Source organism: Carassius gibelio, chromosome B15 (genome assembly GCF_023724105.1).
Source record: "Carassius gibelio isolate Cgi1373 ecotype wild population from Czech Republic chromosome B15, carGib1.2-hapl.c, whole genome shotgun sequence".
In the NCBI taxonomy this organism is placed as follows: Eukaryota; Metazoa; Chordata; class Actinopteri; order Cypriniformes; family Cyprinidae; genus Carassius; species Carassius gibelio.
In genome coordinates this window covers 22,639,356-22,662,801 of record NC_068410.1, presented here as the reverse complement: position 1 = coordinate 22,662,801, position 23,446 = coordinate 22,639,356, and the positions used below count along the sequence as shown (strand labels likewise).

Genomic DNA, 23,446 nt, shown 5'->3' with positions numbered 1-23,446 from the left:
AATCATCGCAGAGCGCAGAGAGAAGAGGGAACGAGATGAAGGAGAGGAAGACGTACTGTAGGAATGTGGAGCCGGTGTGAAGGCTGAAGAGAGTGTGGGAAAAAATGATAGCTCTGTCCATCATTAATCTGAAAAGTACTTCAGTGTTGCCGTCCTGTTGTCTCCTTGAGTACTTGCAGATTGATAAGGCTTAACACTGAGAGGAAAAGTGGACTATCCATTGTTATCCAAAAGTAAATTAAACATGACAGTATATCCTTGGGTCAAAGGATCATTGAATATCTTAAAAGCTTACTGTAAATTAAATCTGCTGTCACGGTAAGGCAGTGAAATTGAACTGTTTGCACTTTTACAGCACTGGAAAACAGTAATTACAATAAACGAACAGTGCCATTCTCTGAATTTCTGTGGTGAAATTGGCCGTTAAATGACTGTGATTAGCCTCGTTGCGCTGACTAGCTGTGATTACAGTATAATCTCTTGTATTTTTTACAGATTAAGTGTGATACTTCCGCAGGCTGAAGAGATGACGCTGTTGCATGTTCACTGCATGCTGCTTTTCGTTGTTATTGTTTTTGCTGGTCACTTTTATTTTGTAATGTTTTGGGCTCACCTTTTCATACCAAATTGAATTGTTTGTTGTCACGATTGTCATGTTTTGTGTGACGAGTGTACTTTCAAGACTGTAAATCTAAAAAAAAAGATGCACTTATATTTTAAGAAGAATATTTGGTAGCTCTTCTAAACTGTTGTGGAGGACTGGATAGTCAAATTTTAAACATGATTTGTTCTCCAAATTTAGCATAGTATCAACATATGGATTCACTTGAAACACTTTTACAGAAACTGGAAGCGACCTAACAACTTGAATCCCCAACCAAACTGAAGACAAACCTCCATAATCATTAAACAAATATTTTCAATGAAACATCAGCATCAAATTGAGCCAAATCTCTTTTACCATCGTGCATCTGCAACACACAACACATTAGTTTCATTAGTCTGTGTGTGTGTGTGTGTGTGTGTTGCTTTGGCGCAAAGCCATGCTCTTGCCATTGTTAGCACATTTTCTAACAATTGAGCTAGAGGAAAAGTCATGTTAAACTTTTCCAATAAGTCCCTATGCTTGCCTAAGCATACCAAATTAAATTTTTCATGTAGTGGCTAATGGGTTTTTCCCCATTGTGGGACCCTACAAAGAAAGGAAATCTCCTTATTTTTGTTATTATAAAGTCATTTATGGTGTTATGACAGAAATCAACCAGATTTGTCTGCAAAAATCTGAAAACAGCATTATATATATATATATATATATATTAAAAATAAATACATCGATTTGAACCAATTATTTGACCCCCCTCGGTTCTTTAACCTCTATTTCACCTCAGAAGTTCAGTGTTAGTCCTCCATTAGTCACACACATTTTACATTCCCTTGCTGTGAATTCGGCAATAAACAGTGAAGGCCGGACAGCAGCTGGCAGAATTCATATCGTAATATAATAACACACACTCTTAAAAATAAAGGTGCTTCATGATGCCATAGAAGAACCCTTTTGTCTAAATGCTTCCATTAAGAAACTGTAACATCTGAAGAACCTTTCTGTTTCTTTCTCACAAAAGGTTCTTTGTGGCAAAAGAAATCTCTTCAGATTATAATAAGGTCAGAAAGAGATGGTTCCTTTGAATGAATGCTTCTTCGTGGAACCAGAAATGGTTCTTCTGTGGCATAGCTTGAAGAACCTTTTAAGCACTTTTTTTTTTTTCTTAAGAGTGTAGGCCCACTGTATTTTCAAAATAGGTTGCTATTGTAATTTGTTGTGTTAAAAACTGCTGTTTGTTATAGTCAGGTCTCTAATTTGTCAGATCACTAGCTCTAGTTCAAGGTCACACCAGAATGACTCTCACTTAGCCTACTCAAAAAGCTGAAGAAAAGTATGTGCTTATATCCAAAGCGCAGTTTCCAAATCTGCTGGTAAATGTATCCGATTTGGGATGAATCGCTCGTTTTAATACCCACCTTTCGTCCTCTGTACAGCAATCCCTCATTCACAAGTTTGGAATCAATAATTCAATAGCACTGGCGTCCGAGTGCAGCCCAGAGCTGGATACACAAGCCCTCTTTATCCCGCGCCTTTGTTAAAGCAGTATTAATTAATAGGCCAAAACATTGTACTTTGTATCCAGACAGTAATCTGACCAGACAGGTTATTCACGATAGGAGATGCCATTTGGTATTTATCAGATTCTCAAGAGAACCGCTTCAGATCTCGATGATGAAGCTTCAGAAGAATGCAAGCGATGCACCATATAAATATAGTCTATATTTAATTACGATTACGTAGCCTATTCCGTGAAAAAATATTATTATTTTTTATTCATGTTTATTAATTTATTTGAAACAAAATGAACAAAAATATTTCGTATGGGGAGAAAAATGTTCTATTTTTCTTTTTTCTAAAGTGTTATTTTGAACTTTCTCTGCAGAAGAAGCGCGTGCTGTGAAGCTCGGTCCCAGCGGCAGTCTCCATATGTTTCAAACATCCAGAGCTGAAAGAGATCCGTGTGATTGTGTAATAAACGTTTTCCCCAATAGATAAATATGTGTTTACGTTATCATATATATATATATATAGCTATATATAATTGATTTTTGGCAGTACGTCGTGATAACATTCATTAATAATAAAAACAAACGTTGCATAATGCGTAACAGAATCATCCCAATCATACAGAAACGAGTCGACTTTTAATTAAACCTATAAATATTATTATAAGACAGTGCCAGAGAAATTCTTAAAGAATAAAATGCACATGGAGGATTCTGTTTAAACGCTCTCATCACATGCACATATTTACCAAAAAGAAAAATCCAATAATACGAACTACGTATACCATGACACAGATTTTTTTTTTTTTTTTACATTTATTTTATGAATCGAAAACACGATGTTGAGGTGAGTTCACGTTTCACAGTCATGATAAAATCATAGATATCATAAAAATGAGTGCCCGCAGTCCTTTTATAACCCTTATAAAACATGAACATTACATTTAGATTCACATGGTTGTACAAAAGATGAAGGAACAACAGCTAAAAGAAATAGTAAAGAAAATCCAGAGTGCTCCCCACAATGCCTTGATGAAGCATAAAACAACCAAAATGTTTTTTTTTTTTTTTCTTTTTGTCGTTACTAACAAAGGTATTTTACACGTGCCCGTACCATATCAATATTAGTATATTACCTGAATTTGATTTTTACACCGAGAATAAAAGCCTGATGTGTGTTAATGTGAACTGCATGGGCATCTCCATTGAATAATCACCTGATATTGGATTATATTCACAATACACTCATTAACAGGCAAAGGGGTGATCATCGTTTCATTTAATGCTCATTTATTTAGTTTCAGAAATCAAAGAGCATAAACTTTAACTTAAATCGTGTTTTATCCGTGAGGACAGAAACGCATGTTTAACATTTGAGTTTCCATGTTTGGCAACAAAAGTGATTTCTGTAATAGCCTATTTCACAAATATCCACAGAGAAACTTTGTTTCAAATAAAACGAGGCCAGCCTCTTCATTTTCATTAATTACTAATAACGTATTAAAGCAGAAATGTTCGCGTTGTCACACAAACAGCCGAACAGTCGTCCCAGCTGCTTTATATCATTATATTCAGCTTCAGCTTCTTGTCTTCTGCAAAAGTTCACTTATTATTATTATTTACTCGCAGTTCATTCAACGTTTTGTAGTTGTTCCTCCATCCGCGAAAAGATCCACGTAAAGTTTGTCCACTTCACAGTTTGTGTTCTTATAAATAGCCTATCCTTTTTCTCTCGCGTGTCCATCAAAGGGAAACATAAATAATGTGTTTGTTTTTCTGCTTCAGCGTCGCGTTCGGTGCGCGGTGACGTCACAGCCCCAGCGCCGCCGCGTGCTTTTTCGCCTTCAGTCTCAGGTCCGCGATGCTCGAGTTTTTGTTGGTAGTTTTGGCCGCCGCTGCCGCCGCCACCACCGACGCTGCCGACGCGGATTCCGCCGCGAGCGTCGCCAGGGGCAAACCGAACGGCGGGGCGGGAAACATCATGTAGGGCGCGTGCGCCGCCAGGTGCGAGTGCAGGTGATGGTGCGCGTGGGCCACGGCGCTGTCCAGCTGCAGCTGCGCCTGCACCTGAAAGGAGAAGGGCGGCACGTTGCAATGACTATCCTATGGACGCACGGGTGGGAAAAGAGGGGAGAAACACATTAACTTAAGAGAGACTATATGCAGAGCCGTTACTGGGCACTGGATCAATTGCATTTATCATCATAGCTAAAAATAATAATAATTATAATGCATTCGGACACCTGCATTCCGGAGTGCTTGCAAACTATATGCGACCCCACAAGGAGCACGAAAAACTCACAAATCTCTACTCGTCTGTGCAATAACCTAACAGTTATATTCTTCGTCAAAATGTCTCCCTTTATCTCATTGCAATAACAAAAGGAGGAAAATTCATAGAAACTGATGTGAAAGTCTGTAGGGCGCCTCTGCATTGTAACTTGCCTGCTGGAATGGCATGCGCAGAGCTCCCACGTTGACATATGGAGCGACACGACACGCTTCAAACTGACTCGCCGCTCCGATGAGAACTCCTGAAAAAAAAATATGTTCACATTTAGTTTTTCTGTAGGCCTATATGTGCTCAAAAACTAGCCACTGCATGAATTCCTATTACATTTCTGCCCATAAAAAGATCACATGAACTTGTATATACGGTAGCTAAACGATTTTAAGGCTGTGGTTAAATGCTTCGTCTACAAATAAAACAAAAACAATAAGGTTATTATAATACTGAAAACCAAAATAAAAACAACAACTAACATAATAGCAATCACGTATTTCTATAGCCTGTAGTTTGTAAATCATCGTAATGCAACGCACCTTTATGTAACTGATTTTCCTGCTTTCTGCATTTGGCCCTTCGGTTCTGAAACCAAACCTGAAAACACAAGACATTGATTGACAGTTGTTGGTGAGGGCATGTGTAAATCCTTCCAATATGACAACAGTCTCAGCAAAACCGTGCATCCCTGAGGACCTCTAAAATATTCATAACGCTTAACCGCACATTTTAATTATTATATTTCTATAATGAGCGGCGAATTGACGTAAAAAGCGGCTAACTATAACCACAAAACAAACAGATTTATTAAAATGTTAAACATACGGAGAGAAACAAAAATCTATAGGTCTGAAAAAGTGCCATAATGTATCGTCTTTCTGCAATGGTTTAATCTATCCAAGGATTAGAGTCCCAGAAGAAGCAAAGTGATCCTCTGACAGCAAATACCCAGCATGGGACTATATGCCTGGGCTTCAATAGCAGGCTAACATTTAGACATTACTTGCTTATATCAGAGAGAAAGTTAGTGTTATATTTCTTTGCCATATCGCCTATGTTAAGTGCATTGGAGATTTGGAAATGATTGTGTCTCATGCATCTGTTTTGAATCGCGCATAGTTTCAGTGCACTGTTTATTCATTTGGATTCAGTCTAACAACGAGCAAGAGACACTGCACATGCATGATATTTCTGCTGTAAGTGAAAGTGGAAACGCGATAATAAATAAAGCCTATGATAATAAATCCCGATCCGTTATGACTTGATCCGGTAAAATGGCAGGGTAGTGTTTGAGCCAGCGGTGTGGCCTTGTCTGTGAATACTGAATGTAAAAAGAGCATCAGATCTTTATTTGGGTAAAAAATGATAGATAATTTATGTAAATCCGCAGGCCTTGCTTGGGACAATGCCCTTTGGTAAGATCCCAAAGAGAGACGATGGTTTAACTTTTTCCAGGGAGGTCTTTTGAGCCCATATTTTAAAAGGACCAATGTATTCAAAGAGTGAATTTTATATCCCCACCCAAGGAAAGAATAGATAAAAGCGAATGAAATCAGATATTGTTTTTTTCCCTTCTTCTTCTGATCAATCAGAGCAGAGCCGATGTCTATGTTGAATGTCATTACTCGGCTCAGTCGCTCGTCTCTTGTTACACATATATTGAGCCTTATTATGTTTCTGTGCAGATGGTCTTCCCCTTCCTAAAAAGCACACTACAGATGTTGCCTGCAGGCCAATGCGCGCAAATCAGGGAATCATTTTAGTTCGTTGTTTTGTTCGTTATCGCTCAGCGGCGTTGATTTAAGCGGCTTAATATCACGGGTTTTTCCCCCGACAATATCATTCAACACATAAGCTTATTTCTAATTTTATTTACCACGCTATGAATGTAAATATTCGCATATAACACTAATAATAGCAATGCTAATTTGTGCTGTAAACTTTATGTTTAGCAGTGCTAGGCTAACAATATAGCAGTGCCCAACACTTTTTGTAACACAATTTGTATAGGCCTACCGATATTACCCCTTTTATTAATTAATATTATTAAATGCATTTTCTTTTTTAATCTCTTAATAGCATACTTAGGAATTATTTGGGATACCCTGCATTGCTAATCTTAATGTGTCAATAGTTTAATGACCTGATAAGCCTATCTATATGATAGGCGTCTACATTGCACGTAACAGAATATAGGCTACGTAATAATAACAACACGTAAATCATGCAATCACCTATATAACGCATAAACAATTTTTGCACTTTCTATGCAGTTGCATGCATCCTCTCTAACGTTCAGCATTGCATTAATCGGAAGTGTTTCTCCTGTCGCCAGGGACCCACACACACACACACACACACACACACACACACACGTGTCTCCAGCGCGCGCGGTGTCTGACCTGCACCCTGGCCTCCGACAGCCCGAGTCTCTGGCTCAGCTCCTCTCTCATGAAGGCGTCTGGATAGTGCGTCTCGTCGAACAGTCTCTCCAGCTCGTTCAGCTGCTCAAGGGTAAAGTTAGTCCGACTCCTTCTCTGCTTGATTTTAGTCTGTGTCTCATCCTCCAGCGGCTTACAATCCTCTTTGCGTTCTTTCATTTCTGTGTTACCTGAAGACGGAGCAGAAAACACGAATGAACGCTTCATCCAGTGATGATGAAGGAGGGCAGTGTGTGCCCACTGATGTCGGTCACGGATGTTTTGTCCTACACAGAGCTCTTTAATTATTTACACGCTATGCATATGCATGGAGAGTCTGTCTGAACCGGATGCTTATGGCAGGAGGAATATTATCCTATTACACGTGAAATTAACAACCTGGAAAAACGGATTGTTTTCACGAAAATGAAATCAATAAAGACAACAATTACCGCAGATGAAGGAAAATTCCTTCTGTCAAAATAATTAACCTGTATTAAAAAAAAAGAAGAAGAAGAAAAAAAAAAAACAATAGCCTGTGTGTTAGATGTTTAGTGCTTCTAAAGCAAAAATAATATACATGGTAGGTTACGTCTAATCGAAATGATCAGCAATTATTATTATCATTATTATTATCACTGTTTTTAATATTAAGGCTGTTGATCTCATGATATTATTTCATATCTAAGACTTAGAATAGGCTAATAGGCCTTCAGCGATTTTTTGTAAAATGTGTGATGATTTATAATACACTAGCACATTCTTTGTTTGATTTCTACATACATAAATATATTTATATATTTATATATATATAATATATATATATATATATATATATATATATATATATATATATATATATATATATATATATATATATATATATATATATATAATTTATGTTAATAGCTCATAAAGCTCTTCACATCTACCTGCGGGTAGCCTGCAAATTTGTATTTGTACGTTTATACATTTCTATTGATGGTTATCTCATGGATAATCTAAATATTTAAAACGTCTTTACCTCTGGCTAGAAGTTTCACAACTATTTTTTTAGATTAAAAATAATATCTATAGAACATATCTAATATCTATAAGGCCACGCGTAACACTGTCCTACAAAACTGCAGCCACAATGTTAAGCGCTCGATTTGATCACTTAACTTTTGATCGATTCTTTTGTTTTCAGGCTGCTTCATAATAGCGATGACTGTCAAATTACTAGCCCATAGTATATTAGTGTAACCTGAACGAAATTAACGTGATTTTAAAATAGGCCTATAAAAATAAAAATATATATCGAAAGCGATGAAGTTGTAAAACTTAAATTATAGACAGTAAACAGGCCTTTGAAGAAGAAATAGCATGACGGAATAATTTTAGGAAATATACTGGGTTATAAAATCGAAGGAAACACTCACCGTCTGTGAGTTTGGGACTGATGGAGTCTCTGGTTCTCTCGGACGCGAGCATGTCCGCTTCTCTGGCCGGGGACGAGCGCGCGCCGCTCCGCGTGATGCTGCTGTTCACCTCCTCGCGCACCGGTTCTCCCGACAGACTCTCCCTGTTTCTCACCGAGCCGGTCTCCAGCACCTCCCGGTACGTGATCACTTCCTTCTTTTCCTTCACTTTCTGATCAAAAGATTTGGAGACAAACGCGGTAAGTTCTTCCATCACTGCGCCCAAGAAGAAGAAGAAGAAAAAAATGCAATTTTCACGTTAGATCCTCAGCAGTCTACCATAACACATCAACATCGGCCTGAACGCGAGATGATGTGACGAGATCTTTGACAATTCCTCTTGTTGCGGAGTGTACGGACTTGCTGCCGATTCACTATTGAAGTCACACTATTTATACTTGACGAAGCGTCTGCCCCTTGATCCGCGCTCCTCTCCACGAGCCCCCTTCCCACAGAGGCGGGCTGGGACGGGGCTGGGCTGGGTGGGGGAACATTAGCTGTCCTTCAGATCCACATCACCCTTCCATGCTCGCTATTGGCCAAGATTGACAAGAGGAGCAAATTAATGTCATTAAGCTAGACTGGTTAGAGTTTGGAAACACCAGGGATCGTGATGATGGTGATGCTGGGATGAGGCCAAAACTACTGAAAAGGGCATCTTATTCCTCCACTGTTTGATCAGAGCTGGAAGACGAGAGAGCGCGATAGAGATAACGAGAAGAGCAAAGAGAAGGGGGGAAGAAAAAGATGCACCTTGTGATCATGGAAGTGACACATGCATGCAGTAACAACATCATTAAGATTTTAATTTTGACCCACAGTTCTTTCAGAGACGAGAAATAAAAACTGAGTCCTCACAGAAAACAGCTTGTTTTATTGGGGGCTAAATATTTAACAGTATAGCCTATATTTTTATTAGAGAGTGAGAAGAGTGAGTGAGTGTGTTTTTCGTGACGTCTAGTTATACATTTAATGAGAATATGAAGAAGGAACATGTTGAATCGAATATAAATAAAAACTACCAATTTGAACAATTTAGTCAAAGTGCATCACATTCTTGGTGTATGTAGCCTATATTATAACAGCCGTAAAAAATAGCTTCGTAGTAGTAAGGCGTTAAGAAAATATGCTGAACGTGCTATTTCACTTATACGGTTCTTATTTTCATTCATATTGTCCGACAGCATGGAAAAAAAAAATTAACTATTTTATAAATCCTGTTTGGAATTAAATCGATTCTTCTGACCTCATCGGCAGAAATTTCAGCACTCAGAGGACAACTGTTTCTATTATTAGCAACAGCTGCCTAATGACTTGCAATATATATAGAGATTCTGTACCGTTTTATTGCTAAATAATTACACAAACTTTGCAAAAAAAAAAAAAAAAAAAAAAAAAAAAAAAAAAATTATATATATTGCATATTTGCATAATATGGTTAATTAACCGTCCCACTAAATAAGTGCATTTGTGCATCAAGAGCGATAAAAAAAAAAAAAAAAAAAAAATCTAATAATAAATATGAACAGAACCAAGTACCACAACACAGCAAGAATATTAGTTCGGCGGTAAATGACATACAGAAAGACGTCTTCTGTTGATAAATTACTACACACCTTCTCATCATCTCACCGTTAATAATTACATCACAATGAAATATTTCTCTTATATTTATGTAAACACATTCTTCATGCATACAAGCATTTATTATTCGAAACGCTGCATTAAAAAAATCTTCTAAGAGCTAAGCATTTCACTCTTCTCATACACGAAGAGAGGCTAGTAATAGTAATCTCACAAAAAGATTATTAGATTTTTCTTAAATATTCAAAACATCAAAGAGGGTGTTTGTACACATATATCAAGGGCGCAGTTTTAAGGCAATTGTACATTCATGTAGCTTAATCTGTAGTAGGCTCGTAAATGGAATAAAACTATCACAATATTTAGAAGATTATGCATATCTTTGAATGTTTACTTTGATGTGAGCATTTCGTGTTTTTTTTTTTCCTTCCACAAAAAATGCCACGGGATTATTAAGACTTCAGTTTGACTTTTAGAAAAACATTTTGTATAAGTAGTCGACGTTTTACCTTCAACATTTGAGACCCATCGTTTGCTATTACCATCACATTTTAATTTCCCCCTAATTTGTCTCTCTGTGTAACCCATCTCATAGACAGCACAATGACATTTTCTTTATTTTTTATTTTTCCAAGATATTTTCCATAATAGGCGGCATTCCGATCAAAAAATGAAATATGATCTTTTTTCCTTTAAAACTATTACACTCATGCGCCTGCGATTTCTCAGCACCTCAACACTTAAAACAAAAACACAATCCAAGTCAACAATCAAAAGAGATCTTGTCTCTGAGAGATGCATGAACACAAATAAGTGTATTTGAGGCTTATCTTGCGCGATCACGAGAGGAAGGTGAAAGCGACCGATGCTCGTGTTTGATTGGTCAGGCCTGCTGCGCTCGCATCGATGAGCTCGAGCTCGGTTACTTCCGTCTGTTCAGCGGCTCATGGCGCTGTTCTGTGAGTTACAGTTGTGACACAATAGCAGTGTGTATCGTTATCTAGGTAAGAGTGTGAATAATAGATACAAATATCAAGCGTTTTACATATAAACCTCAAAATAAGTTAGCGGACGTGTTGTATATTTCTTAAATAACGTGTGTTAGAGGAAGCGCTTGGGAATATTGAGGAAATCGTGCTGTTTAGACTAACAACATTCGGTGTTGAAATGTTTCACAGACTTTATATGTAGCAAATTTCATATTTACATTCCCACGCTCTCCCGTTTATGTTCTTTTCCTTTATGAATTAAGGCACTTTATATGTAAACATTGGAGGTGATCTTATATTAGCTGTCAGGATGATAGTTTCGCGTGGTTTTAAGGTTTGTGTTTAGTATTTAGCACAGCCTTATTATTCATAATTATTAGGTTATTATTCGCCTGAAAATATGTGTCATGAGTTTTACGTTCTGCCGCTTTTCTTTCCGGTTGTGTTACTGTGTAGCAGATCCCAAATGAGAGAACTCAAAGAATTTCATGTTAAATTAAACGGGTCCACATAATAAAGATGTAATATGTATCCCTATTAGGCTACTGAATCAGCATGTGTGAGTAGCATAACCAAATCAATGCTTTTTTCCTCTGCATGTTTCGGTGTGACCCAGGGGCCGGAGTGAACATGGGCCGTCACTCATCAGACAGCGAGGACAACAGTCGAAGCAGGAGGAAGAGGAGAGCGAGAGGCCGTTCTTCATCGTCCAGCTCCTCTCACAGCCGCAGCAAACCCTCCCGCAGACGCACGCGCTCCAGAGACCGAAACAGAGCCGCAGACAGCAGGTACACACTCAACAATGAGATAAAAAAGTTTGCCCCTGTAATCTTTCATCAAAATGTAATAACGTGCTCTTCCTCGGAAACAATTTTCTTGTTTGACTGACATCACAAGCCCTCTTATTTCTCACCCTCCCTGCCAAGCACCTGTCACATACACGCTTTAAAGCAGTTATTCAGTTTGCATCCCAGAGTCAAAGGCAGGTGCTCGGCTGGCACATTGAGCCCAGAAGGAATACACTTCTTGGTTACCAAAAAAAAAAAGTCAGTGGCATTGAAATGGATGTCTGATTTGCTGATTTCTACATGAGAATCTGCACAGTCGCAAGCCCTCATTATCAGGACCTGTTTATCAAGACCTCTTTGCTTCAGAAAGAGTTTGTGCATGTCTTTAGAAAAGTCTTAATTCACATTTTCACAAGTTAAGAGCTCAGTAAGTCTTGAATCAGGGCTGGACGACTTTAATTTATAAAGTCGTGGAATTAAATGTTGCATGCACTGCAAAAAAATGATAACTTCTTCAGTATTTTTGTCTTGTTTTCCACGACAAATATCTAAACATCCTTAAATCAAGACACATTCTTTTGTAATGCAATCTGAACATATGCCGTCTTGTTGAAACTGGAACAAATCGAAGTGAGTTTATGCTAAAAAAAAAAAAAATATATATATATATATATATATATATATATATATATATATATATATATGTGTAAGTATGTGTGTGTGTGTGTGTGTGTGTGTGTGTTTTCATCTGAATTCAATCAATTCTTCTGACCTCACTGCTAGAAATGTGCTTGTTTTAATCATAAAATCACTTTTTAAATCAGTTTTTCATAAATTAAGACTTTACGGGGGAATGAATTAAAAAGTAATAGAGGTCTGTTGAAAGTTGTATTTCCAAACTTGGAAGCGTTGCTAATGCAAGATATTTACATTGAGAGAACATATCGACATGTTGTGACCTTAAACAATGAACACTGAATTTATTACACTCTTCATTAATCTTTGTTAATGTTAGTTAATAATTGTTTGTTCACAGTGCGTTCACTTTTTGGACTCAAGTTTGCCTTAAAGAAACTGTGAATTTGGAAAAACTCTGTACACGTGAGGTCAAAAACAGGGGAAACAAGTCCATATCTCGCTGTTTAGGGCCTTCCAAAAAGATGACATTACGTCACCAAATTCACTGAGTTTAGTGATGGTGTCATTTAGACCACAGCTGGACCGCTGGATGCCAAACATTCTCCACTCTTACATTCATTCCCCAAACAGACTTGTGCAGTTTGTCGAAGCCAGACGTTTCTTTATGCAGTCACTTAGCACTGTCTGCCTGACTTCAATTATTCATGACGCTTGCTCAGTTGCTCTTATATGTGATGGGAAATAGTTGCTCTCACAGAGAGATGGATGTCTGTGGAGGTCAAGCAGCCAGATAGACTGCTGTTGATCAGTCGTTGTTCACCTTCTCCACACGTCATCCATCTGTAAATCTGTTAGTTGTTGTTAAGTGGTCTTATCTGTGTAACTCTGCAGGTGTTTTATGCCCTCATTATTGCTGTTTGTGATCCTGGGTTAGCAGGTGGAGCAGTGTTGAGCTAAACTAAAAATCTTATATCGAGACTTTCACTTTTGTGATTGAATATAAAACACAGGATTTAGCAGAGAAATGTGTTATTCTGATACAGTAAGTACACTGAATAGTACAGTATGTGGGTGTATTTCATATTTTTTAAAACACCTTGTGAGCATTTTCAAGAAAAAGGTCACTGGAGGACTTTGAAAGAGTCATATGGAGGTGTACGCCGTTATGCAAAATTCATTTTTTTTCTTACGCCTTGCGTCTGTGTGATTGCACATCTCTTAATCACCATTTTTCAAATTTGATGTACATTATTTTCCAAACATCAGGAATTATTCATTAATAAATATCAGTAAATTTTTGCAGGATTGTCACCACATGACTTTTCTCAACCTGAAATAATCTTTATTAATCATAAAAAATATATATGTTATATAATTTCATGTTTTATGTGTTCATTTTCTTCATAAACCTGCATGTTACGCATGACTTTGATTTGGTGGACAAAAGTTTTTCAGATATTATTAACAATTAGTTGAATAGTTTTGTTTATATATTTCCCTAATAATTACTAAGAAGATTATGCCAAACTACTTAAGTTTTTAATAAGACTTTATAATAATTATGCAGCAACAAACCTCTTATAAATCATTTGTTTCAAACAATTCGTTTGTAGTTTATTCATAGTTTATAAATTGTAGGTTTTACATCGTTAATAAATTAATGTGATATGTACAAGTAGTAAGTTCTTCATTAATTCTCAATGTAATTTACAAATTATTATAGCTGTGTTATTATAGATTATTTATTGTCACTGTGCATTTCTCTAAGTGATGTATAATAGCATATAAGCAAATTTATAATAATATATAAGTAATGTTTTTGTGTAGAATAAAATGATATGCATTTATTCTACAACTTTTTTTACTACTGGTGAAAATACATCAGTTAGACGTGGTTAAGAATATATGTTAAGAATATATAAAACATTATCTAACTCTTTATTTGTGATCAAATATAACAATTACTATTAAACTCACTATTTGTACATAGCAAATTAATGCATTAGCAACATCTTTAAATTATGAGTTAACTAGTTTGCAAATAATTTGCAAGTGCTTTGGTATTGTACACTTATTTTAAAGTGTATAAGACTTTCTTGCCATGAATTCTAATTAAAAAATTAAAAACATGCTAATCATAAAATATGTGTATTGCATGTATGATTTTGCATATGTAATGTGTGTGTGTGTGTGTGTGTGTGTGTCTCTCTCTAGCTAGAACAGACAAAAACAAGCATCATGTCATTGACTCGCATGCTGTCAGAACAGTCTTTAAGAGCCATGTGCAGATGCTCTAAAGCAGCACAAACATTAACTTTCTCCTCAGTTGCTGACGCCGTGATGGAGAGAGCCACTGGCACCAAAGCATTAGAGGTATTCAGTCGGGTGCCATCAGATGCAGAAATGCATAATAAATTTAATTATGGTTTTTATAAATATTTGATTTATTCATGACGTTGGGACTGGGCTTACGCTTTTGATTTAGCTTTTGAAAGTGGCTCTAAGAAGTCTTGATCTATCAGCTGGAGTAGAGAATAGGGAAGTTGACAGCAGCTCGTTGGAGAGAAAAAGGAGAGAGAAATAGAGCTGATTAGTTAAAATAATGCGGTCAGATGGGTCTATATTCATGATATCAACCTTTCTAAGCACGGAGTATTCAGACTGCTGCACTTCTGCCTGTTTGTCTGCATCTGCATGCTGCTCAGGGGTAATCAGGGTGCTTAAAGGGACAGTTCACCCAAAAATCTAATCTAGTCATCATTTACTGACCCTGAGTTTAGGTTTCTGGTCACCAACATCCTTTTTTTGTGGCTTTAGCAGAAGAAAGAAACTCACACAGGTTTAGGACAACTTGAGGGGAGTAAGTGAAGACAGAATTTAGATTTTTGGGTGAACTTTCCCTTTAAAGCTGTGTGGATTTTCTTTAATGTAACATATTTCTCGTTTTTTTTTATTTTAGGGTTTCTGCATGTCTTAAAAAGCCTTATTTCGCCCTTAAACAATTTAAGGTCTTTAAAAAGGTCTTAAATCAGAGCAGACAATGTTAAATTCATAAAGTCATGGCATTAAATGTTGCATGCACATAGAAAAATGTCATGTTTTCCAATATAAATATCTAAACTTCCTTAAATGCATTTGTTTGAGATGCAAAAACAGATAGTTTAGTCTAACAAGATAGTCTTCTGAAAAATTGAACAAAATGAAGCAAGTTCATGTTTAAAACAAGAACAAACATCTGTAAATGGGGTGTGAAAACTTTTCCCTTTGAATTAAGTAAATTTTTTGGAGTTATATATGTATATGTATATATATATATATATATATATATATATATATATATATATATATATATATATATATATATATATATGTGTGTGTGTGTGTGTGTGTGTGTGTGTATATATATATGTGTGTGTGTGTGTGTGTGTGTGTGTATACACACACACAGTGTTGGGGGTAATGCATTACAAGTAATACAAGTAATAATCAGATTACTTTTTGTAAAGAGCCAGTAAGATGAAAATTCTAAGCTTCCTATCACTGTTTATGAGTCCTGTACAATATGTTTAAATCCATCCAAGGTTAAAAATCATTGTCATTTTGTCAAAATATCATTTTAAAATTACCTCAATTCTCAGAGATCCCCAAACGGTTCGCGCGAAGCTGTTCAAAAGATTCAGTTTCCTTAAACCCCACCTCTCTCTCATGTCTCTTCTTTGAGTATTCACGGAGTTACACTTCATTTTAATGACGTGTTTGTAAATGAAGATCAGCGCAGACAGGCTGCAGACAGCACACATACTGATAAGACGCTCGGGAGAAAACAAACACATAACTTCATAATCATACTTCGCGTTGTGATTCGGAGATGCTTGTTGGTCTAAATAAAGTTGGTAATGAACCCTCTTTTATGGCCAAACGCTTTGAAAATCCCGCCTTGTACTCACCGAGATTAGAAAAGCAGTCATCAGTGAAATGTTGTGAACACAACAAAAGGGATTTGTTGTACTGCTCTGGTATTGTGGTAAAAATGAATTTTAGCCATTGGTTCTTCTGATCTTCATTCTTTGGCAGTGAAAATAAAACAAACTTGCATTTACAATTAAAAACACACTGTCTTCTCGACATGATGCTATCACAGGGGCAGGTCAACACGGTAGGCGGAGATTATTATGCAAAGTGTTCTAGTGACGTACATAGAGATGGGCAAAAGATTTGAAATCTATAACGACTCGTTTCAGCAATTCAGAGTCGACTCCTTACTTTAGAAGCCAATAACTTTATAAATCGTGTACTTTTTGGTTTAATTACTTTGCACATTGTTTACACTGATGGACAGCTACATCATACACTGTAATAGAGGTCATTTTTGATTTCCCATCTGTGTGGCTCTTTAAGTAACTAGTAAAGTTATGCATTACTTTTTAATTTGAGTTACTAAAAAAAAAAAAAAAAAAGTCGGATCCAGAGATGCCAGCTATGCTTTCCCGGGCCTCAGAGATGGTAGGGCTCGAGTGGAATCCTCCACCGTGTCCCGAGCCATCCAGGCTGTGCCTTTCTTCCCGGAAGTGCATAATGAGCTCACTAAATCATGGAAGGCACCTTTTACTGCCAGAAACCCTCACCACCCTCGATGGCAGTGCAGCAAAGGGGTATTTGGTGATCCTGCCGGTGGAGCATGTGGTGGCAATTCAACTGTGTCCTAAGTTTTCCTCCTCCTGGTGTGGAGACCAGCGGGGACCAGGTGCACCAGGCTCAGGCACTGAAAGACTTGCACGAAGATAGTCACGATCCAGCGGTTCTGAAAGAACTCCGAACCGCCACTGACCTCGCACTCCAAGCAACGAAGTTCGCTGGGTCGTGCAATGTCCACGCTAGTGGTCCAGGAGCACCATCTCTGGCTGTGTCTGGCAGACATGAGGGACACCGACAAGGTCCAGTTTCTCAATGCCCCTGTGTCCCAGACCGGCCTCTTTGGCGACACAGTCGAGGGCTTTGCCCAGCAGTTCTAGGCTGCCCAGAAGCAGACTGAGGCGATCCTACACATCCTGCACCAGCGGGCAGCTGCTGCCTCCACTCGTCCGCTGGCCACAGCGCAGGTCTGCGCTGCCTTCACATGTTGCAACTCCCCCACTACCTCCTCCTTTGTAGTCAGAAGGTTCTGAGGTCACTTAGCGCTGTTCACATTCCGTGCCTGCTCAACCATACAGCTGACGAGCTGTCTCGAGCAATGGTGACTCCATCCCCTGACAATCCAGCTAATTTGGACAGTTCGGAGCCGCTCAGGTAGATCTGTTTGCTTCTCCAGAGACCTCTCACTGCCAGCTGTTCTACTCCCTGACCAAGGGAACACTCGGCACGGATGCACTGGCACACAGCTGGCCGCAGGGTGTACGCAAATCTTTGAAAACTCCATGTCTGGTCCCTGAATGGGATGCGGAAGTTCTAGGTGACCTACCCCAGGAGGTAGTGAACACCATCACTTCGGCAAGAGCACCGTCTACGAGACACGGTTATGCCTTGAAGTGGATCCTGTTTGTTGAGTGGTGTTCTTCTCGCTGAGAGGACCCCTGAAGATGCCCGATTGCAGTTGTGCTTTCCTTTCTGCAGCAGGGGCTGGAACGAAGGTGGTCTCCCTCCACCCTCAAAGTTCAGGTTGCCGCTGTTGCTGCGTACCATGACCCTGTGAATGAGAAGTCTTTAGGTAATCATGACCTCATCATCAGGTTCCTTAGAAGGGCCAGGAGGTTAAATCCTTCCCAGCCCCCATCTATAACATCTTGGGATCTGACTCTAGTGCTTAAATCACTACAGCTGGGCCCATTTGAGCCTTTGGATTCAGTTGAGTTAAAGTTTCTTTCATTGAAAACTCATGCTCTTGCTTGCACTGGCTTCCATCAAGAGGGTAGGGAACCTGCATGCATTTTCGGTAGATAATTTATGCCTAGAGTTTGGGCCGGCTGACGTAATCCTGAGGTCCCAGCCCAGCTAGGTTCCCACTACAACCTTTAAAAGACCAAGTGGTGAACCTGCAAGCGGTGCCCCTAGAGGAGGCAGACCCACCCCTGGCTTTGCTCTGTCACATCTGAGCATTGAGATTGAGGCAGAAGGGGAATGCTGTCTCTAAGCAGAGGATGGCCCACTGGATTGTGGATGCCATAACCCTGGCTTATCGGGCTCAAGTTGTGCCCTGCCTGTTCAGGTTGCAAGCTCACTCAGCTAGAAGTGTTGCATCCTCCTAGGTTCGTGGCGCCTTGCTAATGGATATTTGTTGAGCTGTGGGCTGGGCAACCCCTAACACATTCGCTAGGTTCTACAGCCTTCATGTAGCTTTGATATCTTCCTGTGTTCTCACCTCATATGTGTTGTGGCACTGAGAGGCCCGGGTTAGTGTTGGCTTGCTTAAACTGCTCCAGAGTGTCTGTACTGTAGACCCTGTTGAGATCCTCCATCACCCTAGGCAGCTGGATGCGGAATGTCCGGTGCCCGGCCTTCATGATGAATCCGTGGGAACCATGGAAGGCTGGGTTCCATATTGAGGGCAGTACCCATGATTCCCCAGCAGACTTCTGCCTTCCCAAGAGGGTTGCTATATGTGTATTTGCTCCTGAAAACTTCTTCGGGAAGGATGGGGCTTCCGCAGCATCCCTGTTCCAAGCGGAACGGGTACATTTTCCCAGTGTTACCTAGTCTCACCCAGTGAGGTAGTGCTTTGACAATGGTGAGTGGAACTACTTGTTCCGAGTCCAGGCCTACACCTTATAGAGGCGCAGGCGGCTCGCACAGGGCACTGGAAGGGGCAGCACCCATGATGCTTTGGTAGGGATCCCAATTTCATCGGTCACTGATGTGACGTCGAGAGTGACCAACTGAAAGGGAATGTCTCGGTTACGTAGGTAACCCTCGTTCCCTGATGGAGGGAACGGAGACATCATGTCCCGTCACCACGGTTGCTGTACCACCGCTGAGCACCGGGTCACCGGCTCAGCTCCTCAGTGAGCACCTGTTGCCTTATTATACTCACGCTGTGATCAGTGACAGCTGGATGCAATAATTGCATACCAATGTGCATTGGCTCGTTTAGTTTACACTCGAAATAGATTGGTCTATTGAAGCGATATCCCAATTTCGTCTGTCACTGACGTGACGTCTCCGTTCCCTCCTTCAGGGAACGAGGTTTATCATATGTAGCCGAGACATTACTTTGTTTTCCCATTTATTCACTGACAAGTCTTCCGTCCCCATACTGGGAGAAATTGGAAATACAGAGGTGCTGTTTGCACTGTGTGAACATGATGTAGTTTAAGACTAAATGTAAATGTGCATTAATTCATCCCACTCGCAAAAAAAATTAAAAAAAAGATTTTGTGTTCATCAAATTGAATTAAAACAGTGAAATGCAAACTCGGATGACACAAACCTGCAATAATTAAATATGTTAAATAACACAAATGTATCTAATCCCATTTAATTAACTAATGTCTTTGCTACAGAGCTTTGATAATCCAGTTCAACTATACTAATAACCAAAAATGACTATAGAGAAACTAACAATTGTGCTTCATTGTTTTTGTTTTTATTGCTGAAAAGTCTTGAACCTTATTCTCCTGTGTTCTGCTGTACAGATGTGAATTTACTTTTCCTTCAGCCTGAGGTTTATTCATTACACTTTTTGTTGTGAAAGGGCTTTTACATTTGCTATAAATAGAACTTCTTATATTAAAAACAATCAGGCCCAACTCATATTTAAAAAGAAACTTGAAAGTAACGCAAAATTAATGCAATGCATTACTTTCCATAAAAAGTAACAACGTAACATAATTCATTAAGGTTTTGGTGAGTAGCACAGTATTGTAATGCATTACTTTTAAAAGTAACTTTATTTATATACTGTATACCGTGTTGGGCAGTAACGTGTTACTGTAATTTGATTACTTTTTAAGTAATTTAACACGTTACAATTTTCAAAATAGTAATTAGAGTATAGTTACAAGCCGAGGTTTCTATACGTTACTGCCGTGTTACATTGCTTACAGAGTTCAGTGATTTATAATCTAGATTGTAAAAAGGATGTAGCACACGCAATGTAAAGTCAATTGCCAGTGGATTAGAGACCTGCTCCCACGAGACCCAATGCAACAGAGCTAGTGCGGCGCCGGTGAAGATGCATGCTGCGATCGAGTACACACTTGTGTGTGTTGGAGAATAAAATTATTTATGGGAATCCTGCAGAATAAAAATTTCTAAACCATAAATATCTAAAACAAATAAATTGTTATTCATCCATTGCAAAAAAGCAACATGAACTCATATAAAATATAAACGATTTTCAGGTGCAAGCATATGCAGAGTTCCTATTTAGGCTATAACACATCTTTGCAGCGTTGAGCAATGCAGTACTGAAATTTGCATGCACATGAATTTTAGACATTCTGAAAGATTCATTATGCATATATTTATTGTGTTACAACAGATATTTGTGAGATTGCGGTGAACTGAGATGTCTTTTAGAGATCATAAATGCAGAGCTCTTTGCTTGCATTCTTCCATGGCAAACCATACATGCAGCAGCCGCTTGATTTTGTTAAAAATTACAGTGTTCTGTGAATGATGATGCTTTAATAACAAATATTTATTGGGAGTGTGTATGCTGGGATTTCATAAATGTCATGGGGAAAAAAGTAATTTAACTAGTAATGTAATCAAAACGATGAAGTGATTACTTTTAAAAGGAGTAATCAGTAATTTGATTACATTTTCAGAGTAACTTGCCCAACAATGTGTGTGTGTGTGTGTGTGTGTGTGTGTGTGTGTGTGTGTGTATTATTATTATTATCATAAGCTCACTTTATGTTAATCACATCTTATCCTAAGTCACTTTGCTTCTCAAGTAAATATATCATGATTTAAGAATAGTAACACATCTTTTTCTTTTTTCTTTTTTTTAACTCTTTATTTATTTATTTATAAATCATGGAGATCTGTTGGAAGTTGAATTTTCAAACTGTGAATTCTTGCTAATAAAACTCATTTTGTGGGTCCTAGACATTTACATTTAGAGAATAGTGTGCCCCATCAATCTGGTCCTTAATATTTCTTCACTTAAATCGCATCTTAAATTTACTCTCATTAAACCTACAGAAATAATATATGATAAATAATAGGATGGATACAAACATAGACACGGGCTCTGCCATGATTTCAGCTTTTGCTGGCCTGAGAATTTCTGTTTGTCCAGACAATGATCATGAAACCTATCTGACAATTTGCCAATTAGAAGCATTGAAATGTTTATGGCTGAGCTCTGAAATATTCGGACACCTATATAGATATGAGAGTATGCAGCAGAGAATGTTGTGTGTTGGTCAGACAGATGCTGTATATAGACCACACACACACACTGTGGCCACATGTGAGTGTGTGTGTTTAATGGACTGTTGTCACTGATGTTGCAGGCACAGAAAACGCTCCAACAGCAGCTCCTCCAGAGGGTCCAGTCACAGGAGGCGGAGCCGGAGCACAGACAGGGGGCGGAGCCACAGGTCCCACAGGTCTCGCTCCCGCAGCCGCAATAGAAGGTAAGGACAAGCACACTGATGACTGTAAATAGTTATGGAAATAATTGGCTCTTAGCATTGGAATGAATGTAAGAATGACTTCATTCACCTTACAAAGTACCTACTTTTGCTTTTCTGTAAGCTAACATGATTTTACTGTTTTAAATGGTATTGAGCAGGGAATCAGGTCATTATATATGCAAATCAATCATATGATCTAAATATCTCTGTTTGTGCTCATTATTAGTCATGTGACAGTCACATTCACTGGTGGACAATAGAACAGGACAAAAACTGAGATTTAAAAAAAAAAAAAATTGAATAGGATTTACACAATTTAGTCTAACCCTTGTAAATCTTTTTCTTTTTTTTTATAATTTTGACTTTAAAACATACATCATACTTCTTTTTTTACATTCTGTATTTTTATCAATATTTTAATATTTCACTCTCATTTCCTTAATATATTTATTTTACTCGGGGTAAAAAATAGTTACACTCAGCTGGACAATAATGACAAAAATAATTAATACCAGTGCCAATTAATCATAGCTCAATTCATTCTTTGTTAATAGGCTTTCCTTCTATGATTATTAATTTTTCCACCTGACAGCACAAGGTTTTGCCTTTATGGAGCAAATACTTTTTTCCCATTTTTTACTTCTGTTAAAAAAGGATAATTTAGTTGAAATGGTCACACTTTATTTTAAGGTCCAATTTTCACTATTAACAGACCATTAATTGCAACTTTTGCATTAATAAAATCCTAATTAGCTGCTTATAAACAGATAGTAAGATAGTTGTAAAGTTCAGGTATTGAGCAGGATTAGGGATGTAGAATATGGTCATGAAGAATATGTGCTTTATAAGCACTAATAAGCAGTCAGTATGGTCATAATATGCATGCTATCAAGCAGCTAGTTAATAGTGAGAATTGTTCCCTATACTAAAGTGTTACCAGTGTGATTATAATTGTGTTAGAGTATTTTTATGGTTATCAGAGTGTGGTTTGTGTGAATAGTAGCTTGCTTGCTTATTTATTTATTTTGTTTCTTTCAATTCTAACATTGCACCAAAACATTAATGCATCAAAATGATTAATTGTCATGTAACCTGTCTTAGGGGAAAAAATCTTAGCATTTAATATATGTCTTAGCATAAAAACACAACAGTGTAGCATTATGTAAAATTAAACAAACTTGACATTTAAAGGGTTAAGATTCTGAAAATGAATTCATTTTTGTTAGTTATGATCAAGACTGATGTTGTTACGTTTTCAAATTGACGCACAAGGGTTAACCCAGAAATTGCTTGTACATTACACAAATACAAAGAATGTTCTCCAATAATCAACTACAAAAAAAAAAAAAAAAAACATGTTTACAATGCTGGTACAGACTTTATTTCCCCATAAAATGTTATTTGTTTTCTTTACAAACCAAATGTCATTTTTATTTGATTAAAAACTACACCCGTCAGCCACATCATCATCAGCAGTGATGATTTTCCGCCCCCTTCCCCCTCGTTTGGACTCAAATGCTAACATGTGCTTGGCTAATTAGCGTATGACAGGTTGCCATTAAAGACCTTCTGTTCGCAGAGCCACTCACTCGCAC

The 23,446-nt window shown here is 38.0% G+C and overlaps 2 protein-coding genes across 4 annotated transcripts in view; one reads left to right on the top strand and one right to left on the bottom strand.

Moving 5' to 3' along the window:
* Positions 1-2,942: 2,942 nt before the first annotated feature.
* Positions 2,943-8,701, bottom strand: shox2 (short stature homeobox 2). Of its 2 annotated transcripts, none has more exons than XM_052577182.1 (5): positions 8,235-8,701; positions 6,796-7,004; positions 4,933-4,990; positions 4,555-4,643; positions 2,943-4,176 (listed from the first exon to the last, which is right to left on the bottom strand). In XM_052577182.1, the coding sequence occupies exons 1-5, from the start codon at positions 8,485-8,487 to the stop codon at positions 3,919-3,921; spliced, it is 867 nt and encodes a 288-aa protein (XP_052433142.1). In that variant the 5' UTR covers positions 8,488-8,701; the 3' UTR covers positions 2,943-3,918. The 2 variants fall into 2 exon arrangements, with proteins under 2 accessions (XP_052433142.1, XP_052433140.1); XM_052577180.1 differs by having other exon boundaries at positions 2,943-4,212; positions 8,235-8,699.
* Positions 8,702-10,711: 2,010 nt separating this feature from the next.
* The window catches only part of rsrc1 (arginine/serine-rich coiled-coil 1), a 137,281-nt gene continuing 124,546 nt past the window's right edge, over positions 10,712-23,446 (top strand). Inside the window, exons 1-3 of one of the 2 annotated variants that reach the window (XM_052577179.1) lie at positions 10,712-10,861; positions 11,463-11,634; positions 21,729-21,851. In XM_052577179.1, coding sequence (XP_052433139.1) covers positions 11,477-11,634; positions 21,729-21,851 — 281 coding nt within the window. In that variant the 5' untranslated portion in view covers positions 10,712-10,861; positions 11,463-11,476. The remainder of the gene's footprint in view (positions 10,862-11,462; positions 11,635-21,728; positions 21,852-23,446) is intronic. The other variant, XM_052577178.1, reaches the window with a different exon arrangement.

Coding starts and splice junctions, on each gene's coding strand:
- shox2 (XM_052577180.1), bottom strand. CDS start 8,487: ATGGAAGAACTTACCGCGTTTGTCTCCAAATCTTTTGATCAGAAAGTG. Junction 4,991..6,795: donor TGTCGGAGGCCAGGGTGCAG/GTCAGACACCGC, acceptor TTGTGTTTTCAG/GTTTGGTTTCAGAACCGAAG. Junction 4,213..4,554: donor TGCGCATGCCATTCCAGCAG/GCAAGTTACAAT, acceptor GTGCGTCCATAG/GATAGTCATTGCAACGTGCC.